At 37.7% G+C, this 18,242-nt stretch overlaps 1 protein-coding gene across 1 annotated transcript in view; it reads right to left on the bottom strand.

Annotated features, from left to right (window-relative positions):
* Positions 1 to 18,242, bottom strand: part of CPE (carboxypeptidase E) — a 55,352-nt gene that overhangs the window by 9,195 nt on the left and 27,915 nt on the right. Inside the window, exons 2-5 of the mRNA XM_058839061.1 lie at positions 9,788 to 9,984; positions 7,854 to 8,021; positions 6,825 to 6,942; positions 5,598 to 5,780 (exon numbers count right to left, since the gene is read on the bottom strand). Of these exons, the coding sequence (XP_058695044.1) occupies positions 5,598 to 5,780; positions 6,825 to 6,942; positions 7,854 to 8,021; positions 9,788 to 9,984 (666 nt within the window). The remainder of the gene's footprint in view (positions 1 to 5,597; positions 5,781 to 6,824; positions 6,943 to 7,853; positions 8,022 to 9,787; positions 9,985 to 18,242) is intronic.

The following is an 18,242-nucleotide window of genomic DNA, read 5'->3' as shown; positions in this document are numbered from 1 at the left end:
AATTTATCTACATGGAAATTTTTCTAGGTATCGGGTTTCTCCAACTCAATGCCTCTGCATTGAAAGAGAGAAAACACATCATTATGAATGCAACTTTAATAATTGAAATTTTAAAATTTCAAATTTAAAATGTAAGTAGCATTGTGGCATCATCACTAGGAATAAAACTTGATGGAGAATATGCATTCTTTTACCTTTCTGAGCCCCTCTTTTTACTACATGGGTATATTGGCTATTTGCTTAAATTGGTCAGCCATGGTGCAAGGAGGTTTCCAGTTTTGTAATTGGATCAATCAACCGGAGAGGGACAGTGCCTCTCCAGGAGGGTTATAAATTTGTGCTTTGCAGAAGCTGATATAGGACTATCCCACACCTTCCCAGCCTGTTTAGCTAGCAGAGTCAGTGGATTCTCAAATGGAGGCCTGAAAAGAAAGCGCCTATCAAGCCCTTTGAACCCCTCCATGGAGGTCACTGAGGGATTTATGAAATGTTTCTAGGACAGCAGATTCATTCAGCCCTGTGTTCCCCTATGCATGCTACATATGGGACCTGAGGCAGTCTCTTTACTAAGCACCAGTATTGCTCACGGTGCCCGGAGAGCTGATGTCACATTCCAGAGAGCCGCCAGGACAGCAAACAGACTGGGTCAGGTGGGATTTTGCCAACACACTAGGGTCAAGAGGTTGTTTTCTGCCACCCAGGCAACAAGACTTCCAGATACTGACAGGCACAAGGATTTTTCTGATTGCTAAAAGAACCATTTTATTTCTAAACTTTTCTTTTTTTTTTTTTTTTTTTTTTAAGAAAAATGAGAGCACAGAAGGCAAAGGCTCCTGGGAGGGATGGCTCTGATGTTGCAGCAGGCAGAGCTCTTAAATGGACCAATCAGCAACACACAGCAAGACAGCAGTGGAGTCATGAGTAAAATACTGACATCAGTGCTGACTATCATGCTTCTGTTCTCGACACTAGATAATGCTGCTTTTGTTGATTTTTGCACTTCTTCTAAAAGAAAGAAAAAATTCTTGAGGAGGAGAACAGGGAACTGAAGGGCACGATGTAATTTTACTGTGGTGACAGTAATTCTTGACCATTACTGCTTAAGTTCTCAGAAAATTTTTCTTTCCTCCCAAAGCATTATTCAGGGATGCCCTAGTTTCTCAAGAATAAAGAAGCAATATATTTTCCAGTTTTGTGCACAACATCCATATCCTATAGTGTTTCCTGGGGCCCAGCCTTGTCCAAGGTTTATGCGTTGCTCCTGAAAAAAATCATCTTTTGTATCATTAAACTGCAGGAGATGATCTAAAACTCTGGGACAGAGAATGGGGTGCAGCTGGCCAAGATCTAAGCTATGGCCTACCAGATATATAATCTGGAGTGCATTGGGCTGGGCAGTCTTTACCTCCCTGTTCACTTTGGTGATTAGGTGCAGTACGCAAGAAACCAAAACATTTCTAAAGATTTATTCAATATTGCAGCAACTTCCCTGTCACTGGTCAAGTTCTCAAAATGCTCTATCTTCAGCATGTATCACATATGTGTATATCACCACGCTCCCAAAGCCTTTCCCTGTGACAAAGTGTAGCACTAACTTTCTCACACTTTAACAGGAACTGCTCTCTGAAGATCAGAAAGGCTTAGATACATACCTCAGATATAACTGAGATTCAGCAATGAATGCCCTTTATTGCTGACCATGGGTAACACTTTGAAACTGAGAGCACAAAAACTTCTCTGTTTCACTACTCCAGTGACTGAGGGACTATAGTGTCTTTATGTTAGTGCTTACAAAAGTAAGCTTAAAATATGGGAAAAAAATTTAATTTCTTCTGGTTTTAATGAAGGAACACCAAGTTTCATAAATAAAGTAGAATGCAGGGTGTGCCCCTGGCATCCAGGCATCAAAATTGCTTAAGACTTTGAACTACAAGCTACAGAGCTAAGTTAGTTCAGCTTCTACACATAGAAAAGACAGTAACCTTTAGCAAGACAGCATGTACTTGACTGGGGGGAACATTAATGCCTCCTACATTAGTGTTTAGTGAAATCCTAAAAAAAAACCTAATGCTGCTTCCAAAACTGGTAATCCAAGTTGGGAATTAGTTGAGTGCCAAGGGTGATTTGAGAGTATATGAAAATTTTAAAAAGACACTTAAACAATAGCCTAATAGTACAGCAATGTAAGCTGCTTTGAAAAGCTATTTTCGTAATGGCATGAATCTGATTAGACTCAGGTGACTCTGTAGTGACGGAAAAAAGCAGGACAGGCATGTGGCTAGGTAGTAATTGATAATTATCTGTTCTTATTTATGGTTCCAGATAGGTACTCCACACAAAAGGTACATTAAAAAGTCATTAGGGAGGTTGAAAAGTTATAGAGCTAAGAAAATGCCAAAATTAAAGCTGTTTGTGCAAATTTAGTTTGGTTTCTTGTGCAAGAGTGAAATCATTAATTACATGCTGATAGAGAGAAGGCCTCCATTAAAAACAACATGGTTTTTATGTACAAACTTGTTCTTCCCCAGAGTCTGATGGCTAAAAGAGCCATTCCTGAACACAGAAGGATGACCCCTCTGCCTTTGTTTGCTGTCTCTGAAAAACCTACACGGATCAACTAATTACAGATGACAACTACTACAAGTGTAACAGCATCATGGCCTCAGACTTAGCACAAAAGTGCTCTTGGGGAAAACCTTCTCTGTACCCCTGCTCAACAGAAGGAAGTAACTACCAAACAGTAATGTTGAGAAAAACCTCACAGAAAGTGTAATTAAGAGAGAGAAGCGTCATATATTCCTCTACACCATCCACTCTCTCCACCCAAAAAGCCAGAAAGGGGACTTGCCACCTTGCATGAGGTTGGTGAGGAAATCCTGAGGTCAGACAAAAGGGAAGGACAGAACATGAATGCAACTGAGGGTTCCTCCTTACATCCAGTTAGAGCCCAGGACTATTACCAGATGTCTCTGCCACAGATATTCAGCTTTCCTACTGAAAGAATCCAGGTATTGAGAAAGACATGAAAAGCAGCCCACAGCCACATGAGAGCCATCCACATATCACCCCTGCAGACCAAAGAACCAGTGAAGATGGCTGCTGGCCCACCTGTCTTTACAGAAGGTACAAGTCCCTGAGGATTAATTATATGGGCAAAGAACTGATGTTGCACAACTAGGGGCATTATAATAAGCTCTGTAGGGCAACAGCAGCTATAGTAACTCATTAGAATGAAAAATCATCCTCTCCTAGGTCAGAGATCTTGGTCAGATAAGGTACTGTCAAAGTCAGAACCGAGGATATGAGCAGGAATAGAGACAGAAAACGGGCAGGAGTGGATACTGGAGCTGTGTTTGGTGCCAAAAGGAATCTTTAGTAGGTGAGTGAGAAAGGAAGAGAGAAGTGGAAAGTGGCAGACAGAAGCCCAAAGGAACCCAAGGATGCAAAAGTAGGTAAGTACCACCTCAGCTCTAACAGGAGCAGATGCAATGGAGACAAGACTTTCAGAGTTTCTTTTGATATATTCCTCACTCTGGTAAGGATGTACAGTGGAATACTTTTCCTAAAGCAACATAAATGTTGCAGCTTATGTTGCTGCTAACTTTGAGGTCATTACCATATGGACAGCAAAAGATCACTGATACCATCAATAACTTAATTGCCACATTTTGGTTTTCAGATGGAGCTTTTCAGGTTAAAACTTTGAGAAAATTTTCACTTGAACTGAGAAGTGTTTAGTTATTTTCCTTAGCACTAGACATAGAAAGAGCAGAACTCTTTTCACTGAATTGTATTCGTTTAAATCAGCAAACACTACCATGGAGGTTTTGTTCAAATCACAGCTTGCCAGCTAATTTCTACTCTTGGAAAAAAAAAACAAACCCAAAGCAATAACAGATTCAATCTGTATGGTCCGAAGTATATTGTTGTCTCTCTATTTTTTATTAGCTGCACCATATTAGGATGATAGATCCTGCTTACCACTAGGATTCTTGCCTATTAATGTCTGTACAAATATGAGAAAAAGAAAGGCCTCACTTGGGAAATTAACTGTCTAACTTAAAATAAGATCCAAAAAGAGGAAATAAGACTTTCCAAAAACTTTTTCCAATGGAAAAATGTGTCTTTGCCATATGCTGTTTAATCAGAATCAAAGCTTTTCATCAAAACAGTGGAAAAACTGCTTTTCATAGCATTTTCTTAAGGAAAAAGTAAGCTGAAGTTAAATATATCCATGTTTTTATGGCAAATATTTAATATTTATTAAAATAAATTTTAACTAAATTGAGACATTTCAGCTATTAAAGTTTTCAAGATATTGTTTATATTAACTTTTTTTTTCAGCTTTTGCAAACTTCCGTTTTCAAGGGTGTTTTAATGGTTCCATTTCAAAGTCTGAAAAGCCCCACAGAAAGATATTTTGGAGATTTAGTTACGTTCAGAAATTTCAATATTTTACTCCACACTCAGCCACTAGTGATCATCAGCTGTGTGAGCACTACCAGTCATTGTTCTGCTTCTAATTTCTTCAAAGGAGTTTAAATATTTTCTTCTTTTAGTACCACTTTACTGTAAGAGAAGCAGAGTTAGGCTACCACTTAGGCTGTCTAATGCTTTGAGAGATTCCTACTTACTTCAAATAAAAATTTAAAATTCATTCAGAAACTGAAATTGAATATCAAGAGAAAAGCAAAGAATAAAACACTTATGGGTGTTCAAAGTTATCCAGCATAAATCAACAACACCAAAGCACAGGGAAATCACTCCAACACAAGCTGGCTCAGAAGTCTTCAGCTCAGTTTTCATTCCAAGCTTAGCAGAGGCAGAACACTCTTAAGATTTAGATATCCCAAGACCTGTTTAGTTCAGTTTACAAAGATATCAAAATTCTTAATAGAAAGGAATTAAATGTCTCATTTGAATTAAATGTCTCTTTTCAGGATACTCTCCTGGACTTCTGGAAAATTAGCCTGGACATGCCCATAGTAGCTCTGCTGCTCCTCTTAGCACAGAAGGCTGTACCAAAGTCTAGGGAAACAGCACCTGGGCAGGAATCAGGCACTAACCAAGCCACAAAGTATGGAGATGCAAATGGAAGTATCCTCATGGCTGGTTTTGCTCCCATTAAAATCCAAGGCCAAACTCCCATTTTCAATAACACTTCAAAATCAGGCAACCAGGCTTCCCTGCTTCCTTCAGCTTGGATGCCTTCTTTATTGAGGTTCAAAGAAACCATCACCAGCCTGCTCTAATGAGGTTTTGTCAGGGATTTCTCACTCTTTTCTTAACCCCTCCCCCACAAAAAGAAACTCTCTTAATATTGCATGATAGCAGAGCTATCGTTTGCCCACTGAAGAACTATTAAATTTGCATCGACCTGGAGCCTGAACACTGTAGAAAAGTCAATAAAAAGGAGAATTTTAATAGTTATCACAGTGAGCTTTATCAGATTTTACAGATGTACTGTGGTGAGTGATCAGTCTTTGATTTAGCCTTAAAAAGGCTAAAAACCCAAAAAGGCTAAAACCAAAAGTTGTGGATAACACGACTCAAGCTCAGAATAGCCAGTGACACGGACTCCTGTGGGGTGGGCTCACCTCCTGGGACACTGTACCACGCGCCACCATTAGTTGTTCCATCCACAAAGCTGCTGTCATCATCATTTTTACGACATGGTGGTCTGTTTGGATCAGACATAGCAGGGTTAAAAGAAGAGTAACTGCGAGCCAGGCTTTGAAAAATAGCATCATCGGGGCAGGAGCTGTATTCATGAGCACTGCCTAGGGAGGAAAAAAATTCCAGGAACAAGGATTATTAAAAGGGCAGTCATAGTGACTAGACTTACATCTTAGGTCACCAGCACCACACAACAGAACTGTGCCTAAAAATACTGTGTGCACAGGTAAGTGTCCTACAGCACCACAAGTTAATATAGCATTATCTTTTTAATGTTAACATTTCCCCATGACTTCATCAATTGTTGCCCTGTCATTAAAGTGGCTAATCACAACAGGCTTGATATTTTTGAAAATACTACTTTAAGAGTGCAAAACCTAAGCTATTCTAGGCTTTAGATATGCTTTTAGAAGAACACACAGTTCAAAAACACAGATGTCTCCCTAAAGAGTTTTACAGTCAGATATTAGAAGGATTTGCAATTAAGCCATGATAAAGTCAACTGAAAGAAGAGAATCACAAACAATATAATTTCATGAAACTTCAGTCATGTGTTCATCCCACTGTAGCAGAAAAAAAAACAAACGAATATTGCTGTATACTTTATGGTAATGTGATCCTTTTTACTTTATTTAAAGTGATCCTTTTTATGAAGGACTAATACTGAAAATGGCAACAGTGGTAGTTGTTTCTGTTAGCACACACTGCTTTCAGAAATTCATTTTTTACAGGTACAAGAAAGCTTAACCCAGACACATCTTTCTCACTTAATTTAACAGGGTACAAACAGCCCCAGCTAATTTAAGAGCTAAGTTGCTTTGATTAATATATCTGAGGGACTATGATTCCCTCAGGTATGACATCATTTTTGTCATGTAAACCTACTGAAACAAACTATCATCTTCAAAACTAGAAAATATGGCCCTACAGTGACAAACCTGAAACATGGGATTAGCATGATGAAATAAGTCATTACAATGCAATGACTATAAATAATGTTTATATTTTTTTTTCAATTTTTATATGGTTTTGCAGTGTTTTACAATTTTGTTTGCAAGGTTTATAAAATGGATCTTAGCTAACAGTGAAATAAATATAGAATGAAATTTCTATCTCCTACTGTTTCATGTTAACTTCTATTTACATACCACTCCGAGTCTCATCATAAGGATAATTTGCAACGAGGTCTCCTCCATGAAGATTGGCAGAGAGCACAAAAGGAATATCCATAATCCAGTGAATGACACCTTTAGTTTCAGGAGCAAGCTACAACAAAAGAGCATTGCCAGCAGTTACAAATCAAAAACCCATTGCAGAAACCTTCAATGAAATACAGTGAGCCTAATTATTGCCACATACACTGCACAAGACAGCAATTTTATTCTGGCTCTGGAGAATGTTAAATCAGTCCTTAAATTAGATTTATAATTATATAAAGTGGATTAGTATAAGTCCAAGACTGGTGTCAGCTATCTCAGAATAAGACTACAAAAAAAGCAATCTTTTATTTCTTCCCATTATGGATAAAAAGCCTACCCAATTTAAAAAAAAAATGGAAAAATATAATAATTAAAAATAAATGTTGGTGCAGTCTTTTCTCTGCATGGAAAGTAAAATTACTTTATTAATATTTTGAATTTGAAGATAGAACACAGCTATTAAGGCCACAGTCCTATGGGACTGCAGCCACAACACTTGATTTTCTAGAACTTCCTTTGGGGATAAACACAAGAAGATAAAAATCCCTCCAGATATACAGCTGCATATTAAAGGCTTAAACTTAGCAAAAATGCATGTGTTGTACGTGACAATAGCTATCTAACTAGCAATATAATTAAGCACAATACACAAGTGAATTTCTGGCAATGGTAAAAATGCAGAATATTTGGAAAACCAGCTTAAAATCAAGAACGACAGCTATACAAAAAATAATATAAAATATCTTTTGACTGAGAAATTGTCTAAGGATTAAGATGGATCAAAAGAGTTTGCTACAGCAATCCATTCTAAGGAAAAATTCAAGAAGCATCAGATGGATAAATTTAATAAAATGGACAAAATATTCAGAACAATGTGAACAATAAAGACCATACACACAGCTCTTAGGGGTCACTACTGTTTGCTTACATAAAAAATAAATGGGTATGTCAGTGACCCAACATTCAGCCTCTACTTACCTTGGGATTCTGGTCCACAGCTTTTTTCATGTTCTTCAGAAGATGGTTGTTTGGGCCACCTTCTTTCTCATTAACGTAAACTATTCTATCGAGATCAGGAAAATTTCGGTTTAGGTCTATCCCTTGGGCATTGCTTCGACCAACAAACCAGTCTTTAAGTTCACCAGGCTAAATGAGGAAAGGGAATACAAAGAGAAGGGAGATGAGTAGATTCAGGAGATTACATATCAAGCTTTATATGTGTATGGTTACTTCTCATGTGCTTGAGAATAAGAAGGGGTGATGTGGGAGAAAAAACTCCTGAGGCACTAAGAGCTGAGTCCGTCACCCCTATTCCTTCCTAGAGCTTGGTGGGTACAAAACCAACCTCTGTTTCACTGAGCATCTTGCAGGTGAGGCTTATTCTCTTACTCTTGAGGCTCATTCTCAAATGGCATACTTGGACTAAGGATGAGTAAAATTACCAGCATTATCAGATTTTTCAGTGCCAGTGGTGTCTTCCCTCCAGACCTGGCTTTTCCCCATTGCTTCATGCCCTGACTGTGAATTACAGATCTCATTGTAGCAAGAGTTACAGCACCTGTAGATTGATCTGGAAGCCACAAGGAATGTTTGCACTTGTTTCAAGTTCTTCTAAATAACTTCAGGGTAAAGAAGGACCTTAAATCTTTACTTGAATCTTTTATTGTGTCTGTCAGTGTTGTTCACTGAAATGGTAGCAATGAGAATTTTTGCAAATTTATTTCTTTAAACTGATTTTCTAAAATAAGTTCAGGTTTTCATTAAGGAAATGCCTTCAGAATGCATAGCTTTCCCTAGCTTCTCTCTGTAAGCTTTCAGTGCTCTTTAATGTAGGTTAAGTTTGGTTACTGGTTTTAATATTGGGCCATACTGAATTTACACACTCTGTGTACAGGATCAAGGTATTCTAAATGAGAACGACAGTACTAAATCTAATCTTATTATAAATCATATTTAAAGGCAACCATATAAAAGCAGGTGTACTTTGGCTAAGGAGCAAAAGTTTAAAATAATATTACAGAACCTCTACAGAGAGAGATTTCGAAGTAGCAAAATGCCCAAGCTAAGGACAGCTTCTGCTTCACTGCCACGAGAGGGAGATGTACGACCAAATATAAGGAGTGTGCATAAATTTAAAGACTTCATGAAAATCAGTTTAATAAGGACCTTAATAAGGTTTTACTTATTTAATCATTAATAGCCACATGACAACTTTCAACATTTCAATATTAATTCTAAAAATAAATAAACCTTATAAACAAGGAAATTCTTATTTTTGTTTATAACAAAATACCAGAATCTGCATAACAGGGTTACTATTTGACTTCCAATTGCTAATTATGCATTAATGCATTATATGTTTCTTGACTGAGTCATCACCCTAAAATGCATACTAAATTTTCTTGACTATTATCTTAATTAAAGTACCTCATGCATGAAATTAAGAATCAAAGTTATTCATTTTAAAAAGATGTCTCATAACGTTTGTTGTTTCGGCACCAAGCTCTGGTGAACGGGAATAATTTTTTAACTGTATATGCATGGGAATATCCTTAAAAAAAAAACAAAATTTCCCTTTTCTAGCACTTTTGAAACATCATTTATTACTAGTTTATGAAGTTACATGTTTAAGAAGTGGTTCACTCAGTGAACTTGGATGAAAGAATATTTATGAAACATAAACAAAATTATATTTTAAAATCACAGGAAAGAAAGGCTACTTGTTGAAAAGTTAATCATAAAATCCTCCTTGTTAAACATAACAAGCCTACTGTACTATTAGCCAATACTTTGGTTTTGTTGTTCCATTCAACAGTTGCCACCAGGAGTCCATGTGTTTGTAAAACTGTTAGTCCATTATGGCAAAGCTGACAGATATTGCTAGCTATTCTTACACACAGAGCCTTACAAACCTGGGATGCTGCCTTCTCAAATCCATCTGGGTTCAAAGACGGCATGATATGGATACGTGTGCTATGGATCAGGTTGATAATAGTATCATTTCCTTTCTGGTATTCATTACACAAGTACTGTGCCAAGAAGATGAGTAACTCCCTTCCAACAGCTTCATTCCCATGCATATTCCCAACATATTTAAATTCTGGCTCTCCTGCAAGAAAAAGGAAGAACATGTCTTAGAACAACATAAAAACATCACCTGTGGACTGGATCACACAGGACACCTGAGATGTGGGTATGACTGTTACTACAGCTGGGCATGGGATTCCCAAGGATCTGCAAACCTCCTTTAGAAAAAGGGATTTAGGGATTTGTTAAACTCTGGTTTAACAAATCCTAATTGATATTCAGCTGTTTGCCAAAGGCAGAGTGAGAAGAACAGAAGACAACAATGTGCCAAAATAAATGCTAAGCACCAACATTAACATTACTGCTGTTCAGATCTAATGCAGTTGATGCAAATAATACTACAGAAGTGTGTCTTGATTACATAGCTTTAAAATACATAAAGTGATATTAACAAAGCTTCTTATCTTAACTGTTCTCTCCAAAATTAGGCTAAGCTTATTCTACTACACATGCATTAAACTGCAATTCTTTCATAAAAGCAATGTCAGTGAACAGCTGTTAATCACAGTGATCTGAAAAATCTTACTCAGCACGTGTTTTGGATATTCAGTGCAGACTTTATGAACCAAGTGCAACAACCTAACTCATAAAATCAATAACTTCCATTTAACATTCTAATAAACAGAATTAAATGTATGCTTAAATATTCCATATATATAATCTATATTGAATGTTTATGTGTATATTTAATGTCATTTTATACATATTAAAAAGCCATACAATACACATATATTCAATATATATTCTCTGTATAAAAAAGCCATCCAATTTTCCCAGCTGCTAAATAGTTTCATTCTCATGACCATAGACATTAAAACCACATAACATATTTCTTATGGAGCAGTGAAGGATTTACTTTTTAAAAGACTACATTTTGGGCCCTCATTCCAGAGAGGTTTTAGTGTACATGTAAATAACTGAACGAGATCAAGAGGGATGTCCTGGAACTAAAATAAGGAATATGTTATTTTCTAGGCTGAAGCTCCTTTTCACTTATATTTTTCCTTTTAAAATGCAGTTCTGTTGTAACTGCTTTAATCAAACATTCAGTTAATTATAGGCTCTGGATAGTCTTCAACCACACTTTGTGATAGCCTTTAGCACTATTAAAGGGGCAAATTCAAGCCAGGAAAAATGTTACACAAACAAGACCTAAGTAATTGCTAATCAAGCATGCAGCCATATCTACTTACGACCCTTCAGTCTGTGCCTGTTAACCTTAATCCAGTGATAAGATGCTAGCACACACAGTGCTAATAATACCATGTCTTCCTCTCCTTCCAGCTAAGTTGGTTTTATAAATATGGATTCATCCCTGAAATGTTTTGTTAGACAGGTTTAAGTTTCCTAATTTGACTGAAACAGTTTCATTTTATCTGACCAAGAGAATGCCATTACTATGACTAAACCCCTCCATGTCCTCTTTTGGCATTGAGATCCTATTTACTGTTTCTCTCTTTCTGCTAATACCAGGGAATGCAAGAGGTTTAATCATCAAGCATAATCAGACCACACAATCAACCTGATCCCATGAAAACAGATGGATGGTATATAATGAAATATGCAGCACTGCACACCCCATGTACTCAGAATACTCACACACACGTACATTGGCATGTTACTTACGGGGAAAATGCTTCACAAGCTAACAGGAAAAATTGTTACTCCTGTAAATATGAACACAGCTGCATTTTGCACCTGTGCTTTTCCCCAGGACATACCTAAGGAAGCCTGAAGGAGAAATATTTTCTTCTGATTCCCAGACCTGTGCATTGATCCCCCACCTTTCCGACCCACTTGAATTTTACAGGCCTGCTTCAAATGAGTAAAGAGAAACATATGTTTCCCACAGGGAACTTGGCCTTCCCCTCAAACAACCATTAACAGTGTTTAGAAGGGTTCATGGAAACAGTCACACAGGGTCCACAGTGAGCCAAAAGTACACCTTTGTATCTTCAGTAGCAATGACCCACCCCAAATAAGCCAGGAAGAGGTAACGAGTCACTGGAAATATAGAAAGTGTTTCCTATGAAAAGTGATTGAAGAGGTCAGCCCCGTTTTCCTTAGGTCAAATATACCAATCATCGTGTCATGGAGGGCTTGGTCAGGACAGCAGTACTTCCCAACACCACAAACAAGGCAGTGATTTTCAGTGAAAGGGAACAATGACCGTTCCTGGAGTGATAAAGAAAAATTACACAACTCCTAACACAAAATGTATTCATTTTGAAACCAGTATTCAAAGAATCCTCTTAGCACTGAGGTGTCAGCACAACTCCTAAGTTTTGCTAGCAGATCAAGAGTTAAAGATTAGTTGAAGTATCTAAAAGCAAATGTAAAAAGAATGAGAAAGAAAATATAACAGCTGAATAACAGCCCTGCTTCAAAATGTAAATTCTGTATTTATATTTTATCTCCCTTGGGCATTTATTTATCCCAGTCTCTGAAGCAAATAGACCCATTTCCTATCCATCCTATGGCTGAAGAGAACCAGGATACCTGGTCAACACCTGTCCATACCTCTGACAGCTCCCAGCCCTATCACTTCCTTAATTCTAGGCACAGCAACCAAAGAAGTGCTGGATTTCTGCTCAATATAAGTACTGAATTTCATACTGTATATAAAAATCTTATGAAAACTCATTCATTTCATCAGTGCAATGCAGCCAGCATTCCACACCCACTACTGCACCAGAAAGAACCAGCTGCTGCTGCTGCTGCTGCTCCTCCACTGCACAGGCTAACAAATACCTCAAAAGCCAAGGCTGCCAGAAATCAGGTCATTCAACCTTAGCACTTTATGGTTTCCCTGGTCTAGTCATAGAATATGTTCTGCTACACCATTTCTATAAGTTTCAGCCTTCTCTATAAAACGTTCCAGCCCGTGGAGAAAACAGTCTCTGGGTCACCTGCTCCCAGCACAATACTTAGCTAGAGTAGGAGCTCCTCTTCCCATTAATCCTTCATGAGCCATTTAATGCAGACCTTAATCACCCTTCGTAAGGTTCTGTAACTGCCATTGCCTCATAGATTTTTTTATTTTTATTTTTTTTAATTAAAAGACTCTGTAAATGTCAGTTTGATGAAGAACTTTTAAACAGTGTCTTCAAACCAGTAGAAAAACTTGTCTTCCACTGCAGAACTGGAATTGGCTTTAAAGAAGAAGAAGCTTGAAGAAATAATAACTGCCTTTTCTCAATTATTTGACCCCCACAGAAAAAAGTAAGATTGTTTTCATGGATTCCCAGGGTCTAAGATAAAATAAACAATAAGAAACATTTACATTGTCTGAATATTTAAAATTCTTCTTTAATGAATTTCATTAATTTTTTGATGATAAATCTTGACAAACAATAGCCTGTCATTCACAGTAGCAAAAGCATGACAAAAAATGTATGGCATTTATAAATTCTCACACCTAATTTCAGCTCAGATACAGAGGTTTGTGATAAGGAATGAATGAGTGAATTCTAACATAAGAAATGAAATGCAGCAATCAAGTTTACAAATATCAGTAATTCCGGTGAAACCTAAGCCATCACATCATTATGGCTTTTAGAAGGCTTTTACATCCCTTTGGATAGACTACGTGTGGTACATTCATTACAACCTGATAAACGATTGAGGAAAGAAGTATTTTAAAGCACTGTGCTTTTCTGGTGCCTGGCAAACATTGTGAATGTCACCATTCGCTTCTGCAGTTACTGTCAGCAAAGGTCATCCTAGGAACAGCTTGCACATCATTAATGCTAGACAGGTCATCCAATTAACAGTGACTAACCACTGCCATTTTCAGGTCAGGCTGTATTTGTGCAGTAAAGACAGCAATTTTCTAAAACATAGGAACAAGAAATTTACCACCTGCTAATTATATATCCTACGAGTCAAGGTCATGCCACTAGCTGTGGTCTAATGTCAAGTAATTAGCCTTGAAATGCACCGTATTCCACACGTGGAACTGAAAGCCATATCAGAGAAAAACAACTGAGTCCCAGGAAGTTTAAGTGTGTAAGGAACTCGTTTGCAAACCAGCCTCAAATATCCTTAAAAACTGGGTCCTTCTGCTTTCCTGTATTTCTGATGGAAAAGCCAACAACATTCCTGAAATAACAGATTTAGTGTTTCTGATTACTTACGGTTGCTTGCCACTTTTAATATGGTAACCAGTGAACTTCTCATGTAGATAAAAGGCAGAAAAAAAAATCTCAAAACCTTGCTGGCAAGAAATTCTTTCATTGAATGTTATTGGAGACTCTTTTACACTTCAAATTTATTTTATTATCTGGAGACCAACTACATGGAAAACCAAAGATTATAAAATGGGTTTCTCCTTCAAATATGAAAAAAAGAGAGTAAAAGAATAAATGAAGATGCCAAATAGAAAAGTGAACAAATTAGAAAATTTAGATTTCTAATACCATGTAAACTAAACATCTTGAACCTGCCTCACAACAGAATTTCAATGGAAATGTTCATGTCCACAATTTGTGGAGAAAATGGCATTGGAAGACAGTCACAATGCAGTATTAGTTTCTAAATCACTGGATACGCTTTATGTAAATTTAGGACAACATTTACTAAGATGATAGCATCAGTCTAACCTTGCTGAACAAGAAACTACTGGAAGTTTCACTGGTGGCCTACATCAGAGCAGAAACAAGTCAACAGTCAACACCAAAGATTTTTGTAAAAACTAGTATTTCCCTTTCTTGCCATTAACTGCTGGAAAATACACTGGAAGAAAACAAGATGAAAAGAAAATCAAAGATCTTTTGGCAACCTCTTGCTTTAAAAAACCATATGTACTTTTAACAGATATGATTTAAAATCAGTTTCAAGCTCTTTCTGGAAATTTTCATAATTACTTGAACACTACTGCTTAAAATGAAAGTTAATAATAAATTCTGTACACATTATACACATTAAATTTGGAGTGCAAGCTCACGAGCAGCAGCTGTTTCTGCTGGCCTTGACATGTACAAATTAAGATGCGATCCCCATTCTACTGAGTACAAAGCCTGTGAGCTGGGCTTCAAACTAGGATCTTACGTGTCCTTGCATTGGAAATTAAATTCTCCAGACAGATTACCTCATGCCCAAGACAGCTATTTCCACCACAAAAGTTCTGGATGACTCAGTGCTTTCTCCAGGTTCCCAACAGCCCACTCTCACCCCAGCAGATACAGGACTTGGCACAGTCTCCCACAAAAAGTGGGCAAAGCATCTGCTCAGTTCCACCTACAGCTCTTTGCTGGCACATCCCTGTGATCTTTCCACACAATATGCTGCACTTTACACTGAAGTGTAATGCACAATGTAGCACTGCATCCAGCATTTTGGGAAAAGCCCACCTGCTTTACCACAGTATACAACAATTTTTGCCTACTAGATTGGTGTTACTGAGCACAAATTGATGGTTCTATCCAATACAGGTGGTGATGATCCTTTAAATCATAACAAATCACTTGTAAAGCAAAACAAGTTTGTTTATTTAATCAAACCCTTTTAACTGAATAAGAAACCCTGAAATGTGATATGCACAAACTCCTCATTTTGTGTAAATGTGTTAAAAACGCCTCTCAAGTTCAAAGCATATTTTAAAAATCATCAGTTTTAGAAGCAACAAATAACCTTCTATATATATACATCTCGATTAACCAAATTAGTTTTATAACAGATTGCATTTCTCCTGCCCTAAGAAAACTAAATAGGACTTTGCATTTACAGAACCCCTTACTGTTACAACAGCAAGTATCATTAGCTCGGCACTGAAGATGAGGTTCCTAAAAAACCAAACACAAAATTGTTTTTCACCCTTACCAATCTGTGAACCAGACTTGCATTGGAAATTGGGTTTGTAATAAGGGTGGTCTGCCACCCTTACCAGTCTGTGGCGGATCACAAAACACGTTTTTTTTTGCCTAACAGTTTCTGCCCTCACTGCTAGGAAAAAACATGGACCAAAACATACCCTGGCATTCTTTATAAATGACACTGGCACTACAAAGATGTCATGAGTAACTCTCTGTCCACTGTGATGCTGGCTCTGGGATGTAATAGATTCATCTCTTCCACTGTGCTCTGTAGGAGAGGATGATTTTCCAATTATAACAAGTGAATTTTCATTTCAAAAGCACTCACTGTATCCCTCAAGTTTTGGTTGGCAGACAGAGCGAAGATTTTTTTTTATTTTCAATCTATCAATTTATCATCAAAATAAACTCAGCTATGAGAAAGCTAATACATAATTTAGACAGGTATTCATGGTGTTCCTCATCAAGTTCACTTTAACAAGCTTTCTCTCTTCAGCAAACTCTAGAATCAGCTTTTTCACTTCAGCTGCGAAGCTGCCAGTTATCAGAGCACTTCAAAAGGACCAAGCTCAACTATTTCATTCCTTTTACTTGTAATAAATATATGGGGAATTTCAAAGCTAAACTAGTTCAAATGCCTGCTGCCAGCAGGAGACATATTTGGGCTCTGCTTTTTCTTATCCTCATTTCATGAAGAGAAGAAATAAAAATCAGAAAAAACCCACAGCATTTATATCTCGATTCCAGGCTCTAAAGTCAAAGAACTAGGCAGGGATGCTGGACAAATAATTAAAAAAACAAAAATAAAGTCTCTCTTATTGCTGGAAACAAACAAGGAAAAAGTCAGTGAAAATATGTAAATAATTCTTTTTCAGTAAATTATACAGGCCAAATTAAACATTGCTATGTAGGTTTAGATTAGAAGAAATTCTTTACTGTGAGGGTGGTGAGGCACTGGAACAGGGTGCCCCGAGAAGCTGTGGGTGCCCAGTCCCTGGAAGTGTTCAAGGCCAGGTTGGGTGGGATCCATAAGGCTCTGTGCCCACATCAGGGGAGACAGAACTAGATGATCTTTAAGGCTCCTTCAAGCCCAAACCATCCTGTGATTCCCCCTACCATGCAGGTGGCCAAAAGCACAGAAGTGCAGACATGAGCTTGTGCAGCAGCAACTTCTGAGCTGGAAATGATGGACACTGTGATTTTCCCAGCAGTGCCCAGAGCATAAAGTAATTCTGAAAAGAGCTGAGGGAGTAAAGTCAGACCAGGGCTCCTCCTCTGCAGCATCATTCCCCAGAACTCACTGCAAGGCTATTTTCCAGGAGGAATGCAAGCTTTGGCAGCATTCAGGGCGGCACTGCCTTGGGCCCTGGGCTTCACCAGTACATGCAAGGGAAACAGAGTTCATCTTCACCCAGCAAAACTCTATGCATTGCTCTCTCCATAGAGGAGCGCTAATTCTGACTAGAAAAGTACAACAATTTCTGTCACAAGGACATTTTGGGTCCTTGGGAAATGTATTTTCTCTGTTTAAGAGAAATAAGAAATAACTAGCGATAAGCCTCCAGATTTGCTTCCTGGATTTCCAGACGTCTTTCTGAGGCATCACAGTGGCACTTGTTACTCCACCAAGGCTCCTGGTACTAAATGTTCCTTCTTGATTGATAACTGGAACATTCTTTTATTTCACTGCTATTTTGTCACAATCTGACACTGCGTGAAAAAAACCTGTGGGCTGCAAATCTGTGATTCAGACAGATGATGCTGAAGTGCATTGGTCATTGCTAACACAGGGAAAATGATAAAATTTTCTCAAAAATGTACCCTTGCAACAAGTCCCTTATGCAGACAGCATATTACAGAATAAGAGTTCCTTTTGACCTGGCATATTAATTCAGCTTCCCTTGCTTAAATGAGCCTGGATATTTACTGATCTTACCTTCTTTGATTATTGGCCATGGAGGTTACAGAAAGTGTTATAAAGTGACCTTTTATAAAAATGAGAAGACAAAGTGCAAAAGTTAATTATGCTGTTAATTTGTTCCTATGTGGAAAATAATAAGAAAATTTGACTTGTGATGACTAACAGGGACCCCATTTACACCAGAACACAACCAACCTGATTTATGTCAATATTCTCAGAAACTAAGGGGGGTGGTCCAGAAAAAGTACATCTGCATTGTAGCCTTAAAAACCTGGCAAACTTTGTGAAAGCCTGCCTGATTTTGTGAGCTAATGCTCTCTCAAGTTTCTGCACTTAAGGTATGAAGCCTATGCGATAACCAGCAGTAAATCTCAACTGTACTTGTGCTTCAGACAGCAGTGGTTAGATCATGTCAGTATAAAGCAGAAGAAAATAAAGGTTATATGGGTAGAGAGTGGTAGAGCAACCCTACATATCCAAACTCTGCAATATTGGCTCCAGAAATTTTCAGTGTTATGTAAAAATTTTAAATTAAAACTGGTATTG

Source organism: Poecile atricapillus, chromosome 4 (genome assembly GCF_030490865.1).
Source record: "Poecile atricapillus isolate bPoeAtr1 chromosome 4, bPoeAtr1.hap1, whole genome shotgun sequence".
In the NCBI taxonomy this organism is placed as follows: domain Eukaryota; kingdom Metazoa; phylum Chordata; class Aves; order Passeriformes; family Paridae; genus Poecile; species Poecile atricapillus.
This window is presented reverse-complemented; position numbering and strand designations above follow the sequence as displayed.